At 44.7% G+C, this 23,435-nt stretch overlaps 1 protein-coding gene and 1 long non-coding RNA gene across 9 annotated transcripts in view; one reads left to right on the top strand and one right to left on the bottom strand.

Annotated features, from left to right (window-relative positions):
- The window catches only part of KIF23 (kinesin family member 23), a 177,695-nt gene extending 176,163 nt beyond the window's left edge, over positions 1 to 1,532 (bottom strand). For 3 of the 8 annotated variants that reach the window (XM_069222930.1, XM_069222933.1, XM_069222931.1), the window contains exon 1: positions 1,295 to 1,532. In XM_069222930.1, coding sequence (XP_069079031.1) covers positions 1,295 to 1,308 — 14 coding nt within the window. In that variant the 5' untranslated portion in view covers positions 1,309 to 1,532. The remainder of the gene's footprint in view (positions 1 to 1,294) is intronic. The other 5 variants (XM_069222932.1, XM_069222937.1, XM_069222936.1 and 2 more) reach the window with 4 other exon arrangements.
- A 1-nt stretch (position 1,533) lies between these two features.
- The window catches only part of LOC138284308 (uncharacterized), a 143,192-nt gene continuing 121,290 nt past the window's right edge, over positions 1,534 to 23,435 (top strand). The window contains exon 1 of the long non-coding RNA XR_011201379.1: positions 1,534 to 1,586. This is a non-coding gene — a long non-coding RNA (uncharacterized lncRNA). The remainder of the gene's footprint in view (positions 1,587 to 23,435) is intronic.

The following is a 23,435-nucleotide window of genomic DNA, read 5'->3' as shown; positions in this document are numbered from 1 at the left end:
CCTAGACTGGGGTGGCAAAGAGTGCATTGGTATAGAGTGGTACAGGGTAGAGGAGCAAGAAGTGGTGCAGAGCGAAGCAGAGTGCAGGGGCGTGGAATGGTGTAAAGTCGAGCAGTGCAGAGTAGAGTGCAGTGGTGTCAAATTGAATATATGTGGTGTGGTAGCAATTGAAATGATCATTAAAGTTGTACAGACATACAGTTTTACTAATAAAAAATATACAGTGCGCAGACGAAGATGTGTGGAAATTGATTCATCTAGCTTAATGATACACTGACCATATTAATGTATTTGTTTCCAACACACTTCAGAAATAACAAAACAAACAAAAAAAAAAAAAACACACTTTCCTACCCCCAATCTCCAGCAAAATTGTTACATAAATCCTCTCACTTTGAAGTCAGAGAAAAGTAAACAAGGAGGCTCAAAAGACACCATTAACCTCCGTCTTTGAATGCACAGTAAACATGACAAGAACAAGATTTAAAAGGCCTGTTAACAGAAAACGAGTTCGTGGAAGGATACCGTGAACATCATTTAGATAACAGAAGGGACGCACTAAACCTAGAGAGCCTAAAGCAAATGAAGCCAGCAAACGGAAAGACAGAAAGCGAGAGCTACAGACCACAACGCCAATGGTAATCAACAAATAAAATGCATTCCTAGGTCAACTTTCTCTAAGTCTCCAAGATGTCTTTAGCAAACTAGACAACTGTGCTGCCTGGTAGAAGGCTACCTAAAAATGACAAACACATTTAACTCTTTTTCTCCTGTCTCTGGTTCCTATCAGTTTATTTTTCAATGGGTGCCTCCTTTATTTATACATTATAGCATAGCGCAGACCTTATCCAAAGGGGTTACGGTGCTTACCAATAAAAATGTATATTTACATAAAGGTACAAATTTACAAATCTGATCGTTGCAAATTACTTTAGCCGAAGATGTTGGTACATTTAAAACGCAAAAACACCGGAGTGTAGTCAGGGCCACTGGAATTATGCGGAAGGAAAGGGCCAAGTTATATGGCAAGAAAGGGCAAATTATACGGCGTAACTCAGAACATGCTGTGACAGTATTACTTCGCGATCAACAGAGAAAATATGTCAATCAGAGAAAGAGAGGGGAATGAGAAAGCGGGGTACACCAAAGAGTAACGACTACAAAAATATGGTGCAGTTAAAAGAAAAAGGGGGGTGGGGGGGGCGGAAATCAGAGAGAGCCAGAAGGACAACAGGTGAACATAATAATGCAACCGGAAAGCGATCACAGAAGAACAGTCAATGTCCGCACTTACGCTGGCTTCATCATTTCGGCCACTCCTGATTTGAGCTCGCTGGGCACGGATCGCCACTTCTGGTAATTGTCCGTGACACTACACTTACTAAACGCCGGTACAAGCTTTCAGGCTCCGGTAAACTTGCTCACTCCCGGAGACAAGACGCGCCGTATTTTTCAAAAACTGCTCCGCCAATCACGGTGCCACGTGATGTCACTGGCTGACGCCAGACGGGACTAGAGAACTAAAGAAACAGTAGACAAACTACAGCCTGTGCCACAAGTCTGCCATCTTCAATCAGTCGTCAAACGTATGTACTACTCATTTGTACGTATTTTGCCACTGGGGTTAGCATTGTGTCTATTTTAAAAGCACAATTATGATTTGAAAAGATAACTCAAGTCTGAAAATCGCGAATCACCATAAACTGCCGTTGCGCACAAATAACATTTGAAGTTGAACATTGAATTTTATGCACGCTTTAAATTTCAATAACGTAGATCACAAGTAAAATTTGGAGCAACAACTGATATGTCTCTTGAGTGTATTGCGTGTTGGTAAACGGAAAACTAAGTAAAGGAAGACGTTTAGTTCGCTGCCAGGTATGGGCTGAAGTGTTATAGTCTCTTTTCCGTTTCCATCGCTTCAACTATTTCTGAAAAACAACTAGGGCGTTACACTTCCTCTACTATTGTACCAACATTCAGAGCAGTGCCCGGTGGCACAGTAACTTATTTTTCTTTAATAAATACTGGGCTCGAAATGCAGTCTGGATGTTGTTTTTGTCTGCAAACTAGCTGTGGACACGAAAGCGCTTGAATATGATTTTATATCTTAAAACAAATTAGTTGTAAACATTTCATTTTTAATCTACCCTTTTCAACTTTAGCTATGTTTACTATTCTATTATTTATGTTCGCTGTTTTATGTAGCTCAGATGTTTCAAAGCCATTAGAGTTCTTTACAACTGAGGGGCAGTGAATGAAAAAGTTCATAGCTAAAGGAGAAGGAAAATTTAAATTCTATTAAGGACACTGAAGAGAGGATTATGCATTACTTTCTTCACTTTATTTCCACAGCAGATTCAAAGAACAGAATAAAAAGTAAAAGATAAACAAAGACTACATGTCCAGGGAGGCTTAGAACATTAGAGTCTGTAAATAGTCCAATCACAACACAGTCCAGCCTATAAGTAGATATGACGTCCCTTCCTGTTCCTCTTCTTCACTCGAGGAAGTTAAAGGTAATTTAGTCCATTCCTTGGTTATTGTTTGTGTAAATAAAATGAATTATAAACACATTATCTAGTTCTTTATATAACTTTGTTATGTTGCGGAAGAGAATACAATGGTGAAGGGAAATAAATTTCTTTCAATGCGAAATATGCAAAGATCAATTTGTATTCAAACAGTCAAGTATTTAAAGCATTGAAGGCATTGCAATAAGATGGTACTTACTGGAATAAGAGAGGTATTAGTTGAAGGAACAAAGAGACATTTTATGGAGAACAAATGCCTGGGTGTCCTTAATAGAATTGAAACTTTCTTTCTTGTTAGCTAGGACATTTTTCATTCTATGTCAGGACCGGAGGCAAGGATTATGCACGTTTAAAGTTTACTGACGAACAGTGAGGCAGGTTCTAAAATGGGTTTAAAATACATTTTTTTGAAAGTGGATTCCGATGACCAATCTGCTGCATTCATGATGTCTTCAAGTCTACCACCTACCTGTTTGGCTTTAGAAGCCATTGCTCCTCTTGTGGAATGAGCTCCAGATCTATGAATACCAATACCTGCCCCTGCCATGATCCATCTAACCCATCTGGCAATAGTAGGGGATGAAACTGCTTTAAATGATTTTTGTAAGGCAATGAGAAGTTGATTCTCGCCTGCAAGTCTGACAACCAGTGTCATGTCTTCGTATGCCTTGATACAGTTAACTACACATCATTTTGGATGGTCTGGAAAAGGAGGGTAAGAGACCACTCTGATATTAGTTTTGGTTCTTCTAGAAATAGTGAAAGTAACACCTTCTGGAGTAAAGGCTCTAGCAGATAGATCTAAAGCTCTAACATCAGATACTCTTTTACAGGAAATGAGGCTTAGTAGGATAGCCAATTTAGCTGATAATTGTTTATGAGATAAGAGGTGATTATCGTGCCATTAGGAGAGAAAAAATACAATTACGTTAACGTCCCAAAGTCCTGAATATCTGAGTTCAGGGGGTTTAGAAAGACATATGCCTTTCATTAATTTACATACCCAGGGATGTTCACCTACTGGTTTGTTATTAATGGAGATATGCCCTGCAGAAATGGCTGACCTAAAGGAATTAATGGTACAATAAGCTAGACCCAAATGGGCCAGCTCCACCAGGAAGTTTAGGATGTACGTAGGTTCTTGCCCCAAGGGATCAAGATGTTTTTCCATACACCAATGATTCCATCGGTTCCAAGCCAATCTATTGACAGTACTTGTAGACCAGGCCTGTTGAAGGAAGTGATTAGCTTCTTTTGAAAGGTGTTTGTTTTTCCAAATCCTCCAGGCCTTGAGGCAAAGATGGCCTTGGAGAACTAGCGGGTGAGGAGATCCTTGATGAACGAGAAGTATCGAAGGGAATAATGGTAGTCTGATTGGGAGAGCCCAAGACAATTCCATTAGTGCCAGGAACCATGCTTGAAATTTCCAAATCGAAGTCACTAGAACCAAGGACGGAGTTTGACGTCTTACCTGAGCTGCTACTCTGGGAATCATTATGGAGGGGGGAAAGGCATACAGAAGATCCTTCGACCAATCTTGAAGAAAAGCATCTATCGCTATTGCTTCCGGATCTGGTATCCAGCTGACATATCTTGTCAGTTGGTGATTCAGATGGGAAGCAAAGAGATCTAGGTTGCAAGGCCCCAATCTTTCCATTAGGGCTAGAAATTGTTTTCAATCTAATTTCCAATCTGTGTTGTCTGTAAAGTTCCAGGAGTTCCAGTCTCCTACAGTGTTTTTGATCTCTGGAAGATACTCTGCCATTACAGAGATCTGTTTCTGAAGTCAATAGTGCCAGAAATCCTTTGTTAATTCTGAGAGGGCCTTCTATTGAGTGCCCCCCAGGCGATTGATATATTGGACCGCTGATATGTTGTCCATCTTCAGAAGAATGGAACAACACACTTTGTCCTTCGTGAGAGACTTGACTGCGAAGGATCCTGCCAGAAGTTGTAGACCATTGATATGGAGAGAGAGTTCTTCCTCTGACCATCTGCCGCCCATGGATATTTCCCCACATCTGGCTCCCCATCCCAGATGACCGGCATCTGATTCTATAATCATATCTGGTGATGTGCCGAATATTGCCATGCTATTCCAAGCTTCCATGTGATCTGTCCACCACTGGAGTTCCGTTTCGGCTTCTGGAGATAAAGAAATAATTTCAGAGTAAATTAGACCCTTTTGGAGATGAGTAGCTTTTAATCTCTGTAATGCACAGTAATGAAGAGGACCTGGGAAGATTGCTTGGATTGACGAGGAAAGAAGTCCCACTATTCTGGCCAGTTGGCAGAGGTAAATTATCTCTCTTCTGAGAGCCTTCCTGAGTTCTTTCCAAATCTTGGAAAGTTTTAATAATGGAAGGCTGAGAGATGCTGTGACTGAGTTTATAAGGAAATTTAGAAATACTATTTGTTCGGTTAGATTCAGTTCTGATTTGGATTTGTTGATCACAAAGCCGAGATTTTGGAAGAGCGCAATAGTCATGTTCAGATTTGATTTGAGTTGAGCTAGGGACTGGTCCATCAGAAGAATATCATCTAGATAAATTATCATCCTTATTCCCCTGGTACGAAGGAATTCTACTACCGGTTTCATGAGTTTGGTAAAACACCAAGGATAAACCGAAAAGGAGAGCTTTGAACTTGTATATCTGCTTTTTCCACATAAACTGAAGAAATCTCTGGTGAGTAGTAAAAATGGGGACTGAAATATATGCATCTTTGAGGTCCAGTCTGATCATCCAATCGTTCGGAAGTAGAATGTGTCTCAATAGATAGATGCCTTCCATTTTGAAGTGACAGTAAACTATCCATTCGTTGAACTCCCTCATGTTTATTACAGGGCGAAAGCTCATGTCTTTCTTCTCTACCAGAACATTTTGCTCAAAAACTCACTCGGGTGAAGAGCAAATCTGGAAAAGGCTCTTTTCTGTAGGAGATCCTCCACTTCTAAATTTATGAGATTCATTACTTGTGTTGAGAAAACTAAAGGTCTGGGACAGGTTTGTTGGATTGGAGTTTTGTAGAACTCTATGTGAAAACCATAAACTGTTTGAAGAATCCAAGGATCCTTTGTTATTGTCTCCCATTTGTGGGCAAATCTTAGAAGTCTTCCTCCTAGATCTAGAGGGGAAGAAGGGATAATGCTCACCAGAAACTCCTCGTGGTGCGTTAGCTCCTCCTCTGATGCGGTTGCCTTTGGCTCTGCCGGAACCTTGAGAGGGGTAGAATGTTCCTTGACGACTGTCATTCCAGCCGTTGTTCCTTTTTGGGTATCCTCTAGAGCATGGATACTTAAAGTATGGCCCGCGGGCCTCATGCGACCCCTCTGACCTTTACATGCTGCCCCTTGGCAACAGGAGCACTGGACTCCGCACTAAGAAAAAAAATATTAAATACACACACAATCATTTATTTAAAACTTAATCGGTGTCAAAAAAAGCAAGAAAACTAGGGACTCCTGCACTTAACTTTAGAAACACCTTCAGTTTTAAAGACATCTTGCATCACAAGTGTAAAACTAAGACAGTCTCTTCAAAATTAAAAAAGTGTATTTAGTTAACATACAGAACCATTTCGCCTTAGTACAGTTTATCAGTGCATTGAGATGTATTAATTTAAAAGTGATAGTTTTCAAACATAAATTTGGAAACATAAATTTGTAAACATTAACTATTTCGCTTACCCTGAGAACACCACCAATAGTAAATTAAAGAGGCAAGTCACTTGATATTTGCACTTTATGGGTGGCCTGGGTTCCTATCATACCTGAACAACATTATAGTTTATTAAATCCGACATAGAAGCAGGTTTTGCGCAGCGCACACCATGAATCATGTATTTCGAGATCATCCTAAATGTGATAATGCAGAAAAAAGAGGAAAAGCGAGACTAAACAATTGGCTAGGGTCACACATTTTGGAAAAGTGGGTAAGCCAGGAATAATTCCAGGTTTTCTAGTTTCCCATTGTTTATTTCATCCACTAAATTTATATCATTTGCTTCTCCTACACCTACTTTGCCACCAATCTCCCCAGCCACCCCACCCGACCGCCACTGCCCTGGCATCAATGCGGCCCCCAGACACGTCACAGACCAAACTTTTTGGCCCTTGGGAAAATGTTTGCGAGTACCCATGCTCTAGAGGGACCTTGATGGTAAAAACAGCCGGAGGAGCGACCCCTTCCTCATCCGGCCCGAGCAAAAATCTTTGCAGGGATGATCTTTTTAGTGGAAGTTTGGGCTTTGTCTAAAGCTGAAAAGGTTGCTACAAACTTGCCTAATTGCTTCACAAAAGGTTCCCCCAAAAGATTGCCCGGGGCAATAGCGCCTGCTTCAGATGTTGCCAATTCACCAAGTTTGGGGTCAATTTTGATAAGCAGGGATCTCCCGCGTTCTGCGGCGAGAGCACAGTTTCCATTCCCCAAGAGGCAAATCCACTGATAGTGGGGTTCCAGACTGCTTAGCCTGTTCCGCTAACTGGATAATCTGTGTAAGTGGGCCAACTGCATCAAGAAGTTTATCTTGGCAATTTCTCCAAGATCTGTCAATACCCTTTTTAGGATCTTTAATATACTTGCTAAAAATGTGCGTAGCTTTGGATCTATGTTGGGAATCACTGCCACTTTGCCCGGTAGAGAAGGTCTGGGACATTCTGCCCTAAGATTTGCTCTGACCTCTTTCTCTAGGGGTTTGGTCGTATTTTATCAGCCACATAATCAGCTACCTTAGGTTCAGGGACCCATTCAGAAGACCTGGGATGACACATTTTTGAAGGGTTAAACATGTGAGAGTCTTCTTCAGGAGAATCAGGGGAAACTGAGTTAGGACTCCAAGGTCTACTCAATTCTTGGTCCTCACCTGAGGAAAATTCAGCATCCGAAACATCCTCTCCTCCATGGCGACTCCAAAGAAAGGGTCTGAAGTTTTTGCGACAAAGTCGCTAATTTCTCCGGGTTGATCTTCCTTTCAGTAGGGCAAATTTTTAAGCATGCGCGCACTCTTATGTTCCTTAAAAGAGGTGCAAGCGTATTGGAAATGGCAATGGAAAGTACTTGACTCACCTCTTAGGGAAGACATTGGGGTGGCCACTCTTGCGCTGCATCATGAAAGGATGCGTTTTCATTGCCAATAGACTGATCCATTATGAGGGTGAGAGCACCAACCTAAAAATAAGAGTATATATTAAAAAATAAACGTAAAAAATATATTTTAGGACAAAAATATTTTAAGTAACCATTTATTATCACCCAATCAATAAGTGGGCAGCCCCCTCTCTGGTGCTCTTAATGTTAACTGAAGAGATAATGGAAAAAGAAAAAATATAAAAAATGACCACAAGGTGGAGCAATTTCATTAAATATAAACACCAAAAAGTTGTTTGAAGCGAGGGTTGGTCCAGGAAATGCAGCGTGTGACAGGAATTCAAAGAATTTCCTATCAGCGTTTCCCCGAAGCACACATAGCTGTCAGTTGAGATGCTCTGAAATAGCCACCTCAGAAACAGCTGTCGCGCCTGACAGTTCGACGAACGGCGCGCATGCGCCTCCGTCGAGCTGCTGGGAAAACATAATAAAATAAGCGCTCTTGCAAGAAGCCTACCGCGCTTCAAGATTAAAACAGGATAATATATAAATATATAAACAGTGCTAATAATATCATTAAGGGAAAGCGTTTATAAGGTTTGCACTTAACTGATGAGCAGGGAAGAAAGAGGAACAGAAAGGGACTTCATATCTACTTATAAGCTGGACTGTGTTGTGATTGGACTATTTGCAGATTCTAATGTTATAAGCCTCATGTGACATGTAGTCTCTGTTTATCTTTTACTATTTATTCTGTTCTTTGAATCTGCTGTGAAATAAGGTGAAGAAAGTAATGCATAATCCTCGCCTCCGGTCCTGACATAGAATCAGACTCCATTACATATAACTATGTACAGTCCTTTAAATGGCAAAAAAGAATTCTACTGCCCTCATTAGGAACTTAGCAGCAATCACCGCCGACTGCGGTGCTGTTGTTGAAAAAAAGACCGCAACTGGCGGTGAACTGCACACCGCCGAAAAATGATGCCAAAAAGTAAACCCTCCAAAAATCCTGCAACCTCCTCCCACCGCCAGTGCCAATGAGGACGCAAAGGCAGTTCACCTTACCCCACCACCGCCATGCAGACAAATCCCCCTCCCACCAAATAATAATGCACAAATCAGCTTGGTGGACAGTGAATGTCGAACGACCATTGGTGGTACGGACCGCCACGGCCAGCAGTGGGACCCACTAACAACAAATGCACACATTGACAAGTTTGAAACCCACACACCTGACACACATCCACAACACTATAAAACACACACATCCACACCCCACAATCCTTTGCAACGCCAATAGCACAACAGATATTGACAACACAACACGCATACACTGAACTAACCATCACACAAGTCACAGACACAAAAACACCACCAAAACTCATACATTACACACTCACGTCACAAGCCACACACCAAACCACACAACAGCACCCTCACCAATACACCTACAACACACCACTTACAACACACACCATGGCAACCCCTAAACACACCCACTTCACAGTCAGAGAGTTAAGGACAATGGTGTCACGGTTTTCACGGGGCTTACCGTCGAAGTTGATGAGAGTTGGGGAACGACCCCGGTTCCGGCAGGTTCTGCTCTGGCCGAGGTAGGGGCGACCCCTTCCGGTAGCCACGGTGCTGTTTGACAATAGCAAGCCACTACAGTCCGTGCCCTCCAGAAGGAGTCCCAGAGGAAAAACCCCAATAGGGTAAAAAACCTCCAACAGGAACTCCCTGAAACAGAAGGAGGGCACAAGGGCGTTAGAACTGAGGATCCGAGTGTACAGGAAGACTGGAGACGAAGACAGGTCAGGAAATACTGGATTCACAAGAAGAAACCAGCCGGAGCGTGACTACCACCAAAGGACTGTTGCAACGCAATGAACAAGCAGCTGAATTCCCCTTATATACCCCTAGACAGGAAGTAGGAATCAGGAAGTAGAAACACCACCATCTTGGATTGGGGAAAAGAGTATAACATTGAATAAAGAACATGCGTCCAACAAACAGAAACAATGCATGCTGGGAAGAGAGGAAGTGGGTAGCATGCTGGGAAAGGGAAAAGGCCTGCATAAAAGCACCATCATGTGCAGGTATCCGGCTTTTGCCTGTTGTGACTGGTAAGTGGTGGAAAGAGTGATACCCAGAATTCCCATGTTTAATTCATGTGTGCGCCTAAGCGTGGCAAACGCTGCCCTCGCGGCAAGGACCGTGACCCAATTTGGGTCCTCTGGCCCTGCCGCGTGTATCCAGGAATCCGCGGCCGGAGAAGAGGAGCGCGGCGAGTGCCGCGACCCTTGACCCGAGCCACGGCTTCCCCCGCGGTCCGATCACGACCCGCTGCAGCCCCTGTGTGCTGCGCCGTGGCGGCCCGTGCTCGCGGCGGCGCAACAGTAGGTCCCTCCCCCCCGAGGCCCCAGGTTTGTGGGGGAAAAGCCGGAAAAAGCGACGGACCAAAAGAGGGGCATGAACTGAAGGGGCATCTTCCCAGGAACACTCACTCATAGGGTAGCCTTTCCAATGAACAAGGTATTGGAGGCGTCCATGGAAAAACCGAGAGTCACAGATTTCCTGGACCTCATACTCGGGCACATTAGAGAGAGGGGGGGGACAAGAGAATTGTCTGTGGAAAGGATCAGGAAGGTAAGGTTTAAGTTGAGAGACATGGAACACAGGGTGTATCTTCCAAGTCTGGGGCAGGCGAAGACGTACAGACACTGGGTTAATCTTCTTGAGAATCAGGAATGGACCATAATAACGGGGTTTGAATTTGTTCTGAGTAAGTCGGAGAGGGAGGAATCTAGAGGAAAGCCACACTTTATCATGGACCTGATAGTGAGGAGCCTCGCAACGTCTCTTATCAGCCATCTTTTTCATGCGTGACTTAGTGGCCACAAGGTTGGAATGGATAACACGTTGGACACCCCGTAGCTGTTGAACATAGGAGGAAATGGCTGGAAGATTGGAAGTATCTTTCAGGGGAGTTGGAAAGGCCTTAGGATGGAAACCGTAGGAGCCATAGAAAGGGGAGACTTTCAAGGCGCTGTGTATTGAGTTGTTGTAGGAGAATTCTGCAAGCGGTAAATAGGTAGCCCAATTACTCTGCGTAGCATTGCAGAAGCTACGTAAATATTGTTCGAGGCCTTGATTGAGTCGTTCCGTCTGTCCGTTAGTTTGCGGGTGGAACCCTGATGATAAGGCCACTTCGATTCCTAAGGTCTTACAGAATTGTTTCCAGAATCGGGAGATATATTGAGGACCCCTATCTGATATAATGACCTGAGGTAATCCATGAAGTCGAAAGATTTCTTGTGTAAAGATTTCACCTAAGTCTTTTGCCGTTGGCAACTTTCTTAGGGCCGTGAAGTGAGCCATCTTAGTGAAGGAGTCCACAGTTACCATTATTACGTGATTTCCATTTGAAGAGGGTAATGAGCACATGAAATCAGTGGAGGTGGTGTGCCATGGTCCTGGGGGAACTGGTAGTGGGCGAAGTAAACCTACTGGTTTAGTACGGGGTGTCTTGGATTGAGCACATATAGGACAGGATGATACATATTCTTCCGTATCTGTCTTGAGAGTTGGCCACCAGAAGGAGCGAAGCAGAAGTTCTTGAGTAGCTTTCATTCCTCGATGACCTGCGATGGGGGAATCATGGCACATACGTAAGGCTTCGGTCTGTACTAGTTTAGTGGGTAAGAACAGGGCCTTATCATGATAGTAATACCCTTGATCTCTATGAAGTTGTGGACGCAACTTATTCAACTCTGTGTCTTCTAGACGGGCATATTCGGACCTGACTTGGTCTAAAAAAGTCTGTACTAAACCAATGATTTTGTTATTGTCAAATAGGTTCTGAACAGGAGAATCACTGCACTCAGGGTACCGTCGGGACAAGGCATCCGCCAGGATGTTCTGCGAACCAGGGATGTATGTGATATAAAAGTCATATTGGCTGAAAAAGAAAGCCCATCGAGCCTGCCGGCTATTCTGACACTGAAAGTTTCTTAAGCACTGTAGATTTCTGTGGTCTGTCCGAGCTTCAAAGGGTTCTTTCGAGCCCATCAGAAAGTGTCTCCATTCTGTGCATGCGGTCTTTAAGGCGAGTAATTCACGTTCTAGCACGGAATAGTTCCGTTCTGAGTCGGATAAAATATGGGAAAGGTAGAATACCGGGTGCTCTAGATCATCATCGTCTTGTCTTTGCAGTAAGGCAGCCCCAATGGCTCTTTCGGTTGCGTCTGCGACCACAATGAATTGTTTACTGGTGTCGTAAAATGGGGGCTTGAATAAAGGCTTTCTTTAAGTCTTGAAAGGCTAACTCTGCGTCTTGTGTCCAAAAAAAGCCCTTTTTTAGATGGTCTTTTTTAAGGGTTTGAGTAATATAGCTGGTTCTCTATGCAAAGTCTACTATAAATTGTCGATAGAAGTTGGCTAATCCCAAAAAACACTGAGTCTCCTTGATGGAAGAAGGACATGGCCAATTCAATATAGCTTACACCTTGTCTGAATCCATGGCGACTCCGGTTTGGTTAATGCAATACCCCAAGTACTTTACTTCCGTCTGGTCAAACTCGCACTTTTCCGGTTTGCAGAATAAATGGTGTTGTCGGAGTCGCTCTAGAACTTGGCGAACATGCTTAGAGTGTTCCTCTGGGTGAACAGAAAATATTAAAATATCGTTGAGATAAACCACTACTGTTTGTTGCAAAAGAGCGGAAAAGATAGAATCCATGAACCTTTGAAAAATGGAAGGGGCATTGGTGAGTCCGAATGGCATTACTCGATATTCGTAGTGACCAAAAGGTGTTCTGAAAGCGGTCTTCCACTCATCACCTTCTTTAATTCTTAAAAGATGGTAGGCTCCTCTGAGATCCAGCTTGGTGAATCTTTTTGCCCCTCTGACTGCTTCTAGGATGTCCTTAATGAGGGGTAACGGGTACCGATCCTTAATAGTGATCTTGTTTAATCCTCTAAAATCAATACAGGGACGCAAATCTTTAGTCTTCTTAGGAACAAAGAAGAGAGGAGCCCCTGCCGGTGAAGAGGAGGGAGCAATCAACCCGCTCTGTAGGTTCTCATCAAGGTATTCCTTAAGAATCTGCTTCTCAGGTTCTGTGAGAGAATACATTCGCCCGAAAGGAACCACTGTATTTGGTTCTAAAGGAATGGCGCAATCATATTCTCTATGGGGTGGCAGTTCAGGTTTTTCTGGCTTCTGGAATACGTCGGCATATTCCTGATATTGCCTGGGAACTCCCTGTAGGACGTTAATAGAGCATCCCACCTTAGGGGGTGCCATTAGAAGACCTTTTGGGGACCAATAATCCCCTGCTAGGTAGCAGTGGTGCTGGCAAAAATGAGAGGATAAAGAAATAGTTCTTGTTTCCCAGTTGATGTAGGGGTTGTGTCGTGTGAGCCATGGAATTCCCAGAATCATGACGTGGTGTGGTGATGAAATTAAATAAAACGAAAGGTTTTCTTGGTGTTTTCCAAACTTGAGGCAGAAAGTAGGGGTGGTATATTGTACGGGTCCTGAGGCCAAGAGTGACCCATCCACCATGTGTACTTGTTCTGGTACTTCCTTAGGTAGTTGTGCTATCTGTCGTTCCTTGGCCCATGCTTCATCTAAATAGATGCCACTGGCTCCGCAGTCCAATAAAGCCAGGGTTCTTTCTTCTCGGCCATCAGTCAAGTGAAGGATAACTGGTAAAAGAAGAAGAGCAGTTCCTTCCTCCCTGGAAGAACAAATGGAAGGTATTTCACGATATCCCGTCCTCACCCTTCTCACTGAGGACGGGAGTTGGCGTTTCCCAAAGGCTTGGTTGGACGAATGGGACAGGCGCGAATTAGGTGACCAGCTGCACCGCAATATAGACAAAGTCCCTTCCTTTGTCTGTGTTCTCTTTCACTAGCTGATAAAGGTCCTCGAGCCGTATCAATTTGCATTGGCTCTTCCTCGGTAACCCCCTTAGTTTCAGGACGGACTTCCTCGCTACAATGAGAGAAGGTGCGGGATGTCACTGAGTGGGATGGCAGACGACTCTTCCTTTTCTCCATTCTTCGTTCATTCAAGCGATATTCTATAGTCAGAGTCTGATCCATCAATCCTTTAAGGTTCTCTATCCTAGCAGAGTGCACCAGTTCGTCCTTAATGTCCTCTATGAGACCTCTGCGGAACAGTGTCACCAAGGTACGTTCCACCCAAGACGTTTCTGCTGCTAATTGACTGAAACGGGTGATGTATTGTAATACATCTTGATTCCCTTGTTGGATATCGCAAAGAGCTTCTTCTGCTGAAGCCTCGAGTCCGGGGCGCTCAAACATCTGTTTGAAGGTAGTGACAAAGGTAGAATAATTAGACAGGCAGGGATCATTTCTTGTCACTAAAGGAGTGGCCCAAGCCAAGGCTGGCCCGATAAGGCGCTAATCAAATACCCCACCTTGGTCTTGTCTTGCACAAATTGCGAGGGGCGAAAGGCAAAGTAAACCGTCAAGGCATCCAAGAATTCTCTCAATTTGTTGGGCTCCCCGGAGAAACGAGGTGTAGTGGCAGATACTGAGAGGACATCAGTGGTCCTGGATGCAAAAGGCTTGTCGGTAGACTGTATTTTCAGTTCGTAGCTGTTGGAGTTCTTGAGCCTGTTGTTGTATTGTCATGAGCAGGGTCTGACTGGTGGGTTCCGTATTTGCCACTGGATTATCCATGTTTTCCGAACTGCAACTGGATTTGTGGGCGTTGCAATCTGTCACGGTTTTCACAGGGCTTACCGTCGAAGTTGATGAGAGTTGGGGAACGACCCCGGTTCTGGCAGGTTCTGCTCTGGCCGAGGTAGGGGCGACCCCTTCCGGTAGCCACGGTGCTGTTTGACAATAGCAAGCCACTACAGTCCGTGCCCTCCAGAAGGAGTCCCAGAGGAAAAACCCTGACTTAACTCCTTGTCCTCCTGCTTGGAGTTTGTTTTCACTTCCCTTACCTCATCATTCACTGGGGAGTGTTTAATGAGCTTTATACATTCAACAGTGTGTTCTATGCCTTTAGCTATGTCGACAGCTTCCTTTAGGGCCGGATTGTGGACCAATAACGTCTCCTGAATTTTGAGATTGTTTGTACATCTTACTAACTGATCTCGAATGAGGGAGTCCTCCAGGATTCCAAATTCACACATGTTGGCCAAACCCTTCAAACATGCAATGTAACTAGACACTTTTTCATCTTTACCCTGTGTTCTACTGAAAAATGTATGCCTTTCTAACAGTACATTGACTTTGTGTCCAAAATGACTTTCCAATCTCCTGATCGTTTTTTCATAGTCATCTAAACCTTCTCCCTCATCGTCCTCTTCTTCATCGGGGTCCGTCAAACTTTCATACACTTTACATCCCTGAATACCTAGATTGTGTAATAAAATGTGCTGTTTCCTCAGAGCTGTGAATTTTTCCCCCCCAATGGCTATCAAATATGAGTTAAAAAGTTTTACCCATTCCTTCCAAGGAAGATTTGGTTCACCCAACTCACTCAGGAATGGAGGGGGCTGCGACATACTTGCTGCCGTCATGGCGAAATACAATACAGAGCGTAAGTTCCCTAATAAATCCTGTAAGCAGATGGCTGGGATTCTATAAAGACAATATATATAATGCACAATACCACACTTTCTTTTTACATCCAACATAAGTTTCTGTAGAATGTACATGGTTATTTACTATGCCACCATGTGAGGAATTTAAAATTTGGCCCACTTTAGAACAGTCTAGCACAGGTGCCCCCCCTGCCCCCCAAAGTGTTCATCAAGGTATAATTGAGACTCCAATTCTCCTGGAGTTAAACATTCCCATGAAACTGCATATCAGAGGAAGAAAGAAGAGAATTTTTTTTTATATATATATATATATATATATATATATATATATGTATATATGTATATAATTCACTTACACATTACTGAATGGACTCTCAACGTTCCTGTTTGTGGAGCGTACGAATATTGACTGGCGTGACAAAAGTACACCTGAAGGAGAAAAATAAGTTTGGCAATTTTCCACAGGAACGATATTCAGGCGACACTCTCTAGTGTTTTTTTCGACGAGCGCACTACCTGGACATGACTCCGCCTCGCCTGGGTCACGTGTATCCAGCTAGAAGTGCTCTGAGGAAGCGCTGATCTTCGTCTCACTGGCGGCGACTCCTCTCCTCAGAACTTGGCACCACCGGAGCAGAAAGGTTCCATCACGACTTTGGCCACAGACCTCGCCTGATGCATGAACAGCCACCGAGGTGCGTCCTTTGCAAGACGCTGGTCCTGCAAGAAAATGCGGCTGCCCGAATAATGCTCCTCACAGCCGTGCCGGCACGCTGTACACTCCACAAAACGAGTTCTGCACTATGCAATGCCGCTCGGACTGATGGAAACAAATCCCAGATCAACTCTTCTAGATCTGAGCACAAGCCCTCAACATGCCCCTCATGGGAATCCGGAACACTTGATTCACGACATCTCAAGGTAGGAGAAAGTCCTTATCTGCAATTAACACTCTCCAACAAAGACGGTGGAAGTAGTCAGGGGCAAGAAGCGTTCACTGTCCCCTGCACATTGATCCCATCCTCGTCACCATTAAAATGTTGTAAACACGATAACAAAAGCGAGGGTCTTCAACAGTTTTATTGGGACACACCTTGTACACCGTCTTCACCGTTCCAGGCCCTCTCAAAACAATCCCTCAACATTCTAAGGCAGACTCTAGGGTATACCATTACCCTTCCATTCTGAGTAACCCTGGAATGTACCACTTACATAACACAAGTGCGGATTACACAACTAAGTACACTTACTCAGCAATGTTTTTATCAACAGAGAAAAATAATAACTATGTACATGATAAACTGGAGAGAGAAATTACACCTATACAGACAACACATGTGGGTTATAACAGGGTGGGAAACCGAACTGGCGGTCTTCTGACCAATGTTGTGGTTTGATAGAACTACACCACACTCTGCCACAAAAATATCACCTTTTGAACTACTGAGAGGTAGGAAGGCTAATACAAGTTACCTCCCAGCATGGATGGGGAAGTGGCTCAAGACTGAGTGTGTTGTACAACAACTGATGCCCTTAGTCAAGAGGAATGTGTATCTCACACAAGAGAAACTTGGTATGATGCACAAAAAGGTGTGAAGCTAGTTAACATAGAGGAAGGTGATTTTGTCAACATCAGGTCTGTGGTACATGGGCAGAAAGGGAAAAACAAATTTAATTCCTCTGCTAAAGTAGAAAAGGTCTGTGGGATGCCATAAGAGTCACTGGGGGCCACTGATGGAACTTATCAGGAGTGGTGAAAGAGAAAAAAAAATGATGAATGTTGTAGGAAGTTGGCTCTGTATGTACTATTTCAAAGTAAGAAATAGCATGCACAGAGTCCAAGGGTTCCCCTTAGAGGTAAGATAGTGGCAAAAAGAGATAATTCTAATGCTCTATTTTGTGGTAGTGTGGTCGAGCAGTAGGCTTATCAGAGTTTAGTGTTAAGCATTTGTTGTACACACACAAGCAATAAATGAGGAACACACACTCAGAGACAATTCCAGGCCAATAGGTTTTTGTACAGAAAAATATATTTTCTTAGTTTATTTTAAGAACCACAGGTTCAAGATTTGCAAACAATACTTTAAATGAAAGGTACTTCACTTAGGAACTTTAGGAACTTTGAATTAGCAAAATAGCATATACAGTTTTCACATAAATGACATATAGCTATTTTAAAACTAGACAGTGCAATTTTCAACAGTTCCTGGGGGAGGTAAGTGTTTGTTAGTTTTTGCAGGTAAGTAAACCACCTACGGGGTTCAAAGTTGGGTCCAAGGTAGCCCACCGTTGGGGGTTCTAAGCAACCCCAAAGTTACCACACCAGCAGCTCAGGGCCAGTAAGGTGCAGAGGTCAAAGTGGTGCCCAAAACGCATAGGCTTCAATGGAGAAGGGGGTGCCCCGGTTCCAGTCTGCCAGCAGGTAAGTACCTGCGTCTTCGGAGGGTAGACCAGGGGGGTTTTGTAGGGCACCGGGGGGGGGGGACAAGTCAGCACAGAAAGTACACCCTCAGCGGCACGGGGGCGGCCAAGTGCAGTGTGCAAACAAGCGTCGGGTTCGCAATAGGTTTTAATGGGAGACCAAGAGGTCTCTTCAGCGATGCAGGCAGGCAAGGGGGGGGCTCCTCGGGGAAGCCACAACCTGGGCAAGGGAGAGGGCCACCTGGGGGTCACTCCTGCACTGGAGGTAGGATCCTTCAGGTCCTAGGGGGCTGCGGATGCAGAGTCTTTACCAGGTGTCGGGTCCCAGTTACAAGGGACTTACCTGGATGCCAGGGTCTGCCAATTGTGGAAACAAAAGTACAGGTTAGGGAAAGAACACTGGTGCTGGGGCCTGATTAGCAGGCCTCAGCACACTTTCAAATCATAACTTGGCATCAGCAAAGGCAAAAAGTCAGGGGGTAACCATGCCAAGGAGACATTTCCTTACAAATGTGAAACGAGCAGACACAAGACCCTAGTATCTAGTGACAATTGTGTTCAAAGAGGAGAACATACTCAGGCTAATAAAAAGAAAAATGATTCAGAAAAAACTCAGGTTATACCTAGATGCTTTAGGGTTAGAAAAGTAAGCCTCACTGTTTCTGTATTTAGGGCCAGATGTATGAATCTGGCCCATTGCGATTCGGTAATTGCGATTTTTAAGAAATCGCAATTACCGACTCGCAAAGGGCCATGTATCACGATTTTGCACTCGCAAACGGACGATTTCGCAGTTTGCGAGTGCAAAATCATTTGATACATCTGGCCCTTAATATATTTTTTATATCAAGTAATGAAATTGTGATCTGTATTCTAGTTGTAGTTATTAAAATATATTTAGGAAAAAGGGGAGATATGTAGTATTTAGCATGTTAAGATGTAGATTCTGCTCGCAGAATGCGGTGAGGTAATAGAATGCAGAAGGAGGGAAATTGCCTTTTATCTGTTGGCTGGCACCAGAGGAGCTCCTGTGTGTCTCTCCTCTGCTACCCTGTAGCTTTATCCAAATAAACCTATAATATATTGACGTACCATTTGATGGGCTCCGTTTCTACATGCTTCTCTTTTTGTACTCTTTATTTTCAGCAGCCAATCAAATGCAAAACTTAGAAACACTACATTTCCCATGACCACATAAAGCCACATGTATCAACCATAGAGCCCACGGCCCTTTATATCCTCCGAGCTGACATCCTGCTTTCTCTTTCTTTGCTGCTTCACAGTTGGTTAAGTACATCTCTCCTTAATTATACTATGACATGTAAATTGAGTTTATGCTTTTGTGATTGCATGATTTAATTGCTGCGATATTTTGTGCATTTCGTGGTGTTTTATTGTTTTAATGTAGGAGGCTGGCTTTCTATATAGTGTGCAAAAATGATGCACACTGTGCAGATAGTCCGGGAAACCACATGCTAGTTTACAGAGGTAAAAACTAGACCACCTAGGGCCAGATGTAGCAAACGATTGCGACTCGCAAACGGGCCGAATCGCAATTTGCGACAGTGAAAAATCGGAAATGGGATGCAAAAAGCCCATTTCCGACTCGCAAAAAGCGATGGGACCCGTTTGCGAGTCGCATCCGGTGCGACCCCATTTTGCGACCCGCAAATTGCAAGTCGCAATTTGCGAGTCGCAACCCATATGCAATTGCAACTCGCAAATTGCGACTAGTCGCAAAAAGCCCAGTTTGCATGTCCCATTTACCACTAACTCAGAGCAGGTGGTAACCATTACCAAAGTATAAAAGGGGACCCAGAAGGCATCTGGGTTACTCAAGATGGCGGAGATATACCTGATAGCAGTGAGGAGGAGAGTCTACGCAGCCCAGCAGAGGAGGAGGAGGGGCCACAGACAGGAGAAGATATATAGAACCAGGCAGACTCTTTTTCAGCAAACTGAAGAGGAGATCTATGACAAATACCGCCTTAGCAGCGCAGCCAATCTAGAATTAATAGATTTACTGAAACCACAGCTAGAACACAAGACTCTGCGTGGCTGCGCCATCCCTACGCATGTGCAAGTACTATGCGCACTGCACCTCTTGGCCTCAGGGAGCTATCAGGGGGTCATTGCCGTGGCAGGTGGGGTATCCCAAAGTGCAGTGTCAAGGTTCCTCAGGGCATTCCTAGATGCCTTAGTCACGCACATGTCTCACTTCATATACTTACCAAGGAATGAGGCAGAAATTAACAGCACCAAGCTGGACTTTTACCGCATTGCCCACTTTCCTCATGTCATAGGGTGTGTAGATGGGACACACATTCAAATATGCCCCCCTGCTAATCTGGAACACATTTTCCGCAACAGGAAGTGTACCCACTCACTCAACATACAGGTTGTTTGTGATGCCCATTATGTCATCACGGACATCGTAGCTAAGTTTCCTGGCAGTACCCATGACTCATACATTTTTAGGCATAGTGGGATACATCAACGCCTGGAACGTGGGGAATTTGGAGACGGTTACCTCCTAGGTAGAGCCACAGACACTTGCAGACATACACACAGGTCACTGTGCACGACAATCTGGACTTCCTAACCGTGTACTTTTGTGCCCAACAGGTGACAGTGCATATGCTCTCAGGCCTTGGATCATGACTCCGTTTTTAACACCCAGCACTGAATCAGAGAGGCAATACAACAGTGCGCATAAGAGGACCAGGAACCTGATCGAGCGCACCTTCGGACTGCTGAAGGCAAGATTCAGATGCCTCCACCGCAGTGGAGGAGCCCTCCAATACACCCCCATTACCGCTTTCAAAATTGTGGTCGCATGCGCCATCCTCCACAACATAGCCACCCGACGTGGGCTACCTCTCACCCCTGCAGACCCAGATCCTGATGATGAAGAGCAAGAACAACCACATCGCCATCATGGGGATAGGAGTCTAGCTAATCAAGGCAGACTGAGACGGGACCACATTGCAACGCAATATTTTGGACGGTACGTGTCAACTCCCACCATACTCACCTATTAACCATTTGTTAAGTGGAACAAAAATAACTGTTTTATTAATGTCATGAAGAAACTATATACAAGTTGAAATTGTCCATGGGCAGGAAAATGCCAACCAGTCATGTGGCACATTAACGCCATGTGCCACATTAATCTGTCCTGGCTGTTATCTATGATCTCCTGCCCCTCCTGCCAGCCTGGCTGGTCCCTACTGCGTCCATGGTGCTGTGCCTACCACTCCTCAGCACCCTACTGTCAGTGGCAGAGACACTGCTCACTGTTGAGCCCTCCTCCCAGGTGTATTTGTTAACTTCCTGGCTGTGATGTCATCATCATGTGCCAGGAAGTGTTTCCAGAGTGTTCTGGTATGCTTTCTGGAGTGTCCTGCTGCACCTGCAAGCAATTTTGAAGGTAATCGCAATTTGCGACACCCACTCGCTAATTGCGAGTTCGTTTTTTGCACACTCGCAAACAGCGACCTCGCAAACTGCGGACTCGCACACAGCGTTGCGAGTCCGGCTGCGAGTCGCAAAATCGGATCGCTTTTGTTTCTGACATTCCAATTTGCGACTCGCATTTTGCGAGTTGCATCAACTCGCAAAATGCGAGTCGCAATTTTTATTTTTGCTACATCTGGCCCCTAATGCTCTAATTTTTGTGGTAGCTTAGTTGAGCAGCTAGGCCAATCTTGGAGAATTGCTAAGCATTTGTTGTACTCACATTATCAATAAATGAGGACACACACTCAAAAGAGTAACTCGAGACCAATTTACAAAAATAGTTCAGATTTTTATAACATTTTTAAAACCAAGATCACCAAAATTGGGTAAGTACTTTTTAAGTTATGAGTTCGGCAAAAATTGTCTTTTTGTGCGTAATTACGCATCATAGGAATCAATGTGAGAAAACATTTAAAATGCATATAAAATCAGGAGATGTGTTTACCAGTTTCTGCTTCTGTTTATAGGTCGAGGTCATCAAGGCAACCTGTGGGCCAGCTGGAGACGTTTGGGCGGTTCCTGGTTCAAGCGGGAGCTGCTGTTGAAAGTCTTGGAGCTGGTGCAGGAGAGGTGAAGGGGACCACTTGGAAATGCACTGCACAGGCAGACTTCAAGGTGAGTCCAGTGGGTCCCATTGGTGTGTAGGGGTCACAAGGGGTGGTGGACCCTTAGAGCACAACTGGTTCTCCGTTGCAGGGGCCAGGGAGGCCGGGTGCAGAGCTGATAGGTCTGCCAAGAGCTGTGCGCAAAGTTGCGCTTGGAACCAGGAGGCAGGTCACTTTGAGTGTGGATTGCAGGTCAGCAGGGCCACTTTTAGGGGTGATTCTTACATGTCCTGAAGTCCCTCGATTGGGGCTTGCGTCTGGTCCTCAGGGAGTCCGGAGTGGGCTTTTCTTCTGAGTGTCCAACATCGGGGGTCCAGTACCCCTGGCTATTGCGCGTTTCACCCAATGGAGGTCGCAGTGCCACCAAACGTGGCACACTGGTAGGATTTATCCTCCATGTCAGTCGGGTAGAATTTGGTCCAGCTGCTCTGTCCGGTTCCTTGGTCAGTGGTCGGTCAGTGAACTGGACTTCACTGGATTCTGCTTCTTGGTTGCAGTTGGATTTATTGTTCTGAGTTGTTTAGTACCAGAGTGGCCATCACGTGGCTGTGAAACTCATACTTACCAGTGTCCAGCACATGCATGTAAAATGGCTGCTCTGTACACTTACTATGTCCAAGAACTGGCAAGGCCACAGTAGTGGCATATTGCTCATGCACCTATGCCAACACATGCATTATAGTGCAACCTGCCTGAGGGCTGTAAGGCCTGCTAGAGGGGTGGCTTACCTAAATTGCATGCAGTGTTAGTAAATAGGTCAGACAGGCTGTGTGCCATGTCATGTTTTCATGTTAGTTTTGCACCAAGACATGCATCGTGCAATGGCAGTGCTGTGTATATTTGTATGCAGGGTCCCTGAAGGTGGCACAATCTGTGCTGCCGCCCTGAGACGCCTTCCCTTAGTACCTCAGGTCCTGAGTACCACAGTACCATTTACTAGAGACTCGTAGTGGCAGCTAAAGGTGTATCGATATTTTTCAAAGTTTAGGGAAAGAACAATGACACTGGGGACCTGGTTAGCAGTATCTCAGTTCACTCCAGTCCAAGTTGCAACCTGAAGCCAGGCAAAAGGTAGAGGGGTACTGCAACAGGGTGCTAATTTCCCATACAACCCAGCCCACAGGCCACGAGACACAGCCAAACTTTCAGACTGGTTTGTTGCAGGACCTACTCTGCCTCACATTCTACTGTTCAGGTAATTCCCTCTGGGGAACAGACCCACTGCAACAGTGACCTGACCGAGTCTGAAATCTCTTCCACTTATACCACCAGTGTCTTCAACGTTTCCTTTATCTTGGGGCAAGAGAGGTTCACCTATGCTATCCCTATCTGTGCCAGGGCAGCCACTAGCCTACCCAAAGAGGTTACCCACAACTTGAGCAACCCCACCATGACCAACAGAGTCAGGGGGCCTATCTTGCTATTTGGCATGGGGTCAGAGCCCCATGACAAGGACAGTGCAGCCATAAAGGCTAACACCAGGCAGAGGCAACTGACAGCTGTCAGTTCTGAGAACCATACCTTTAGCTCTCCACCCACAAGGGACAGGTCTAACTTACAGGCTTCTTTGGGTTCAGGATGCCTCTTTGCTGTAATGGAGTGGGGGTCACTACATCCTGTAGTAAACACCCTCCTTCCACTCTTTGATCTGTTGGCTAAGGAGCCACCAAATCAGGC

Source organism: Pleurodeles waltl, chromosome 3_1 (assembly GCF_031143425.1).
Source record: "Pleurodeles waltl isolate 20211129_DDA chromosome 3_1, aPleWal1.hap1.20221129, whole genome shotgun sequence".
Lineage (NCBI taxonomy): Eukaryota > Metazoa > Chordata > Amphibia > Caudata > Salamandridae > Pleurodeles > Pleurodeles waltl.
This window is presented reverse-complemented; position numbering and strand designations above follow the sequence as displayed.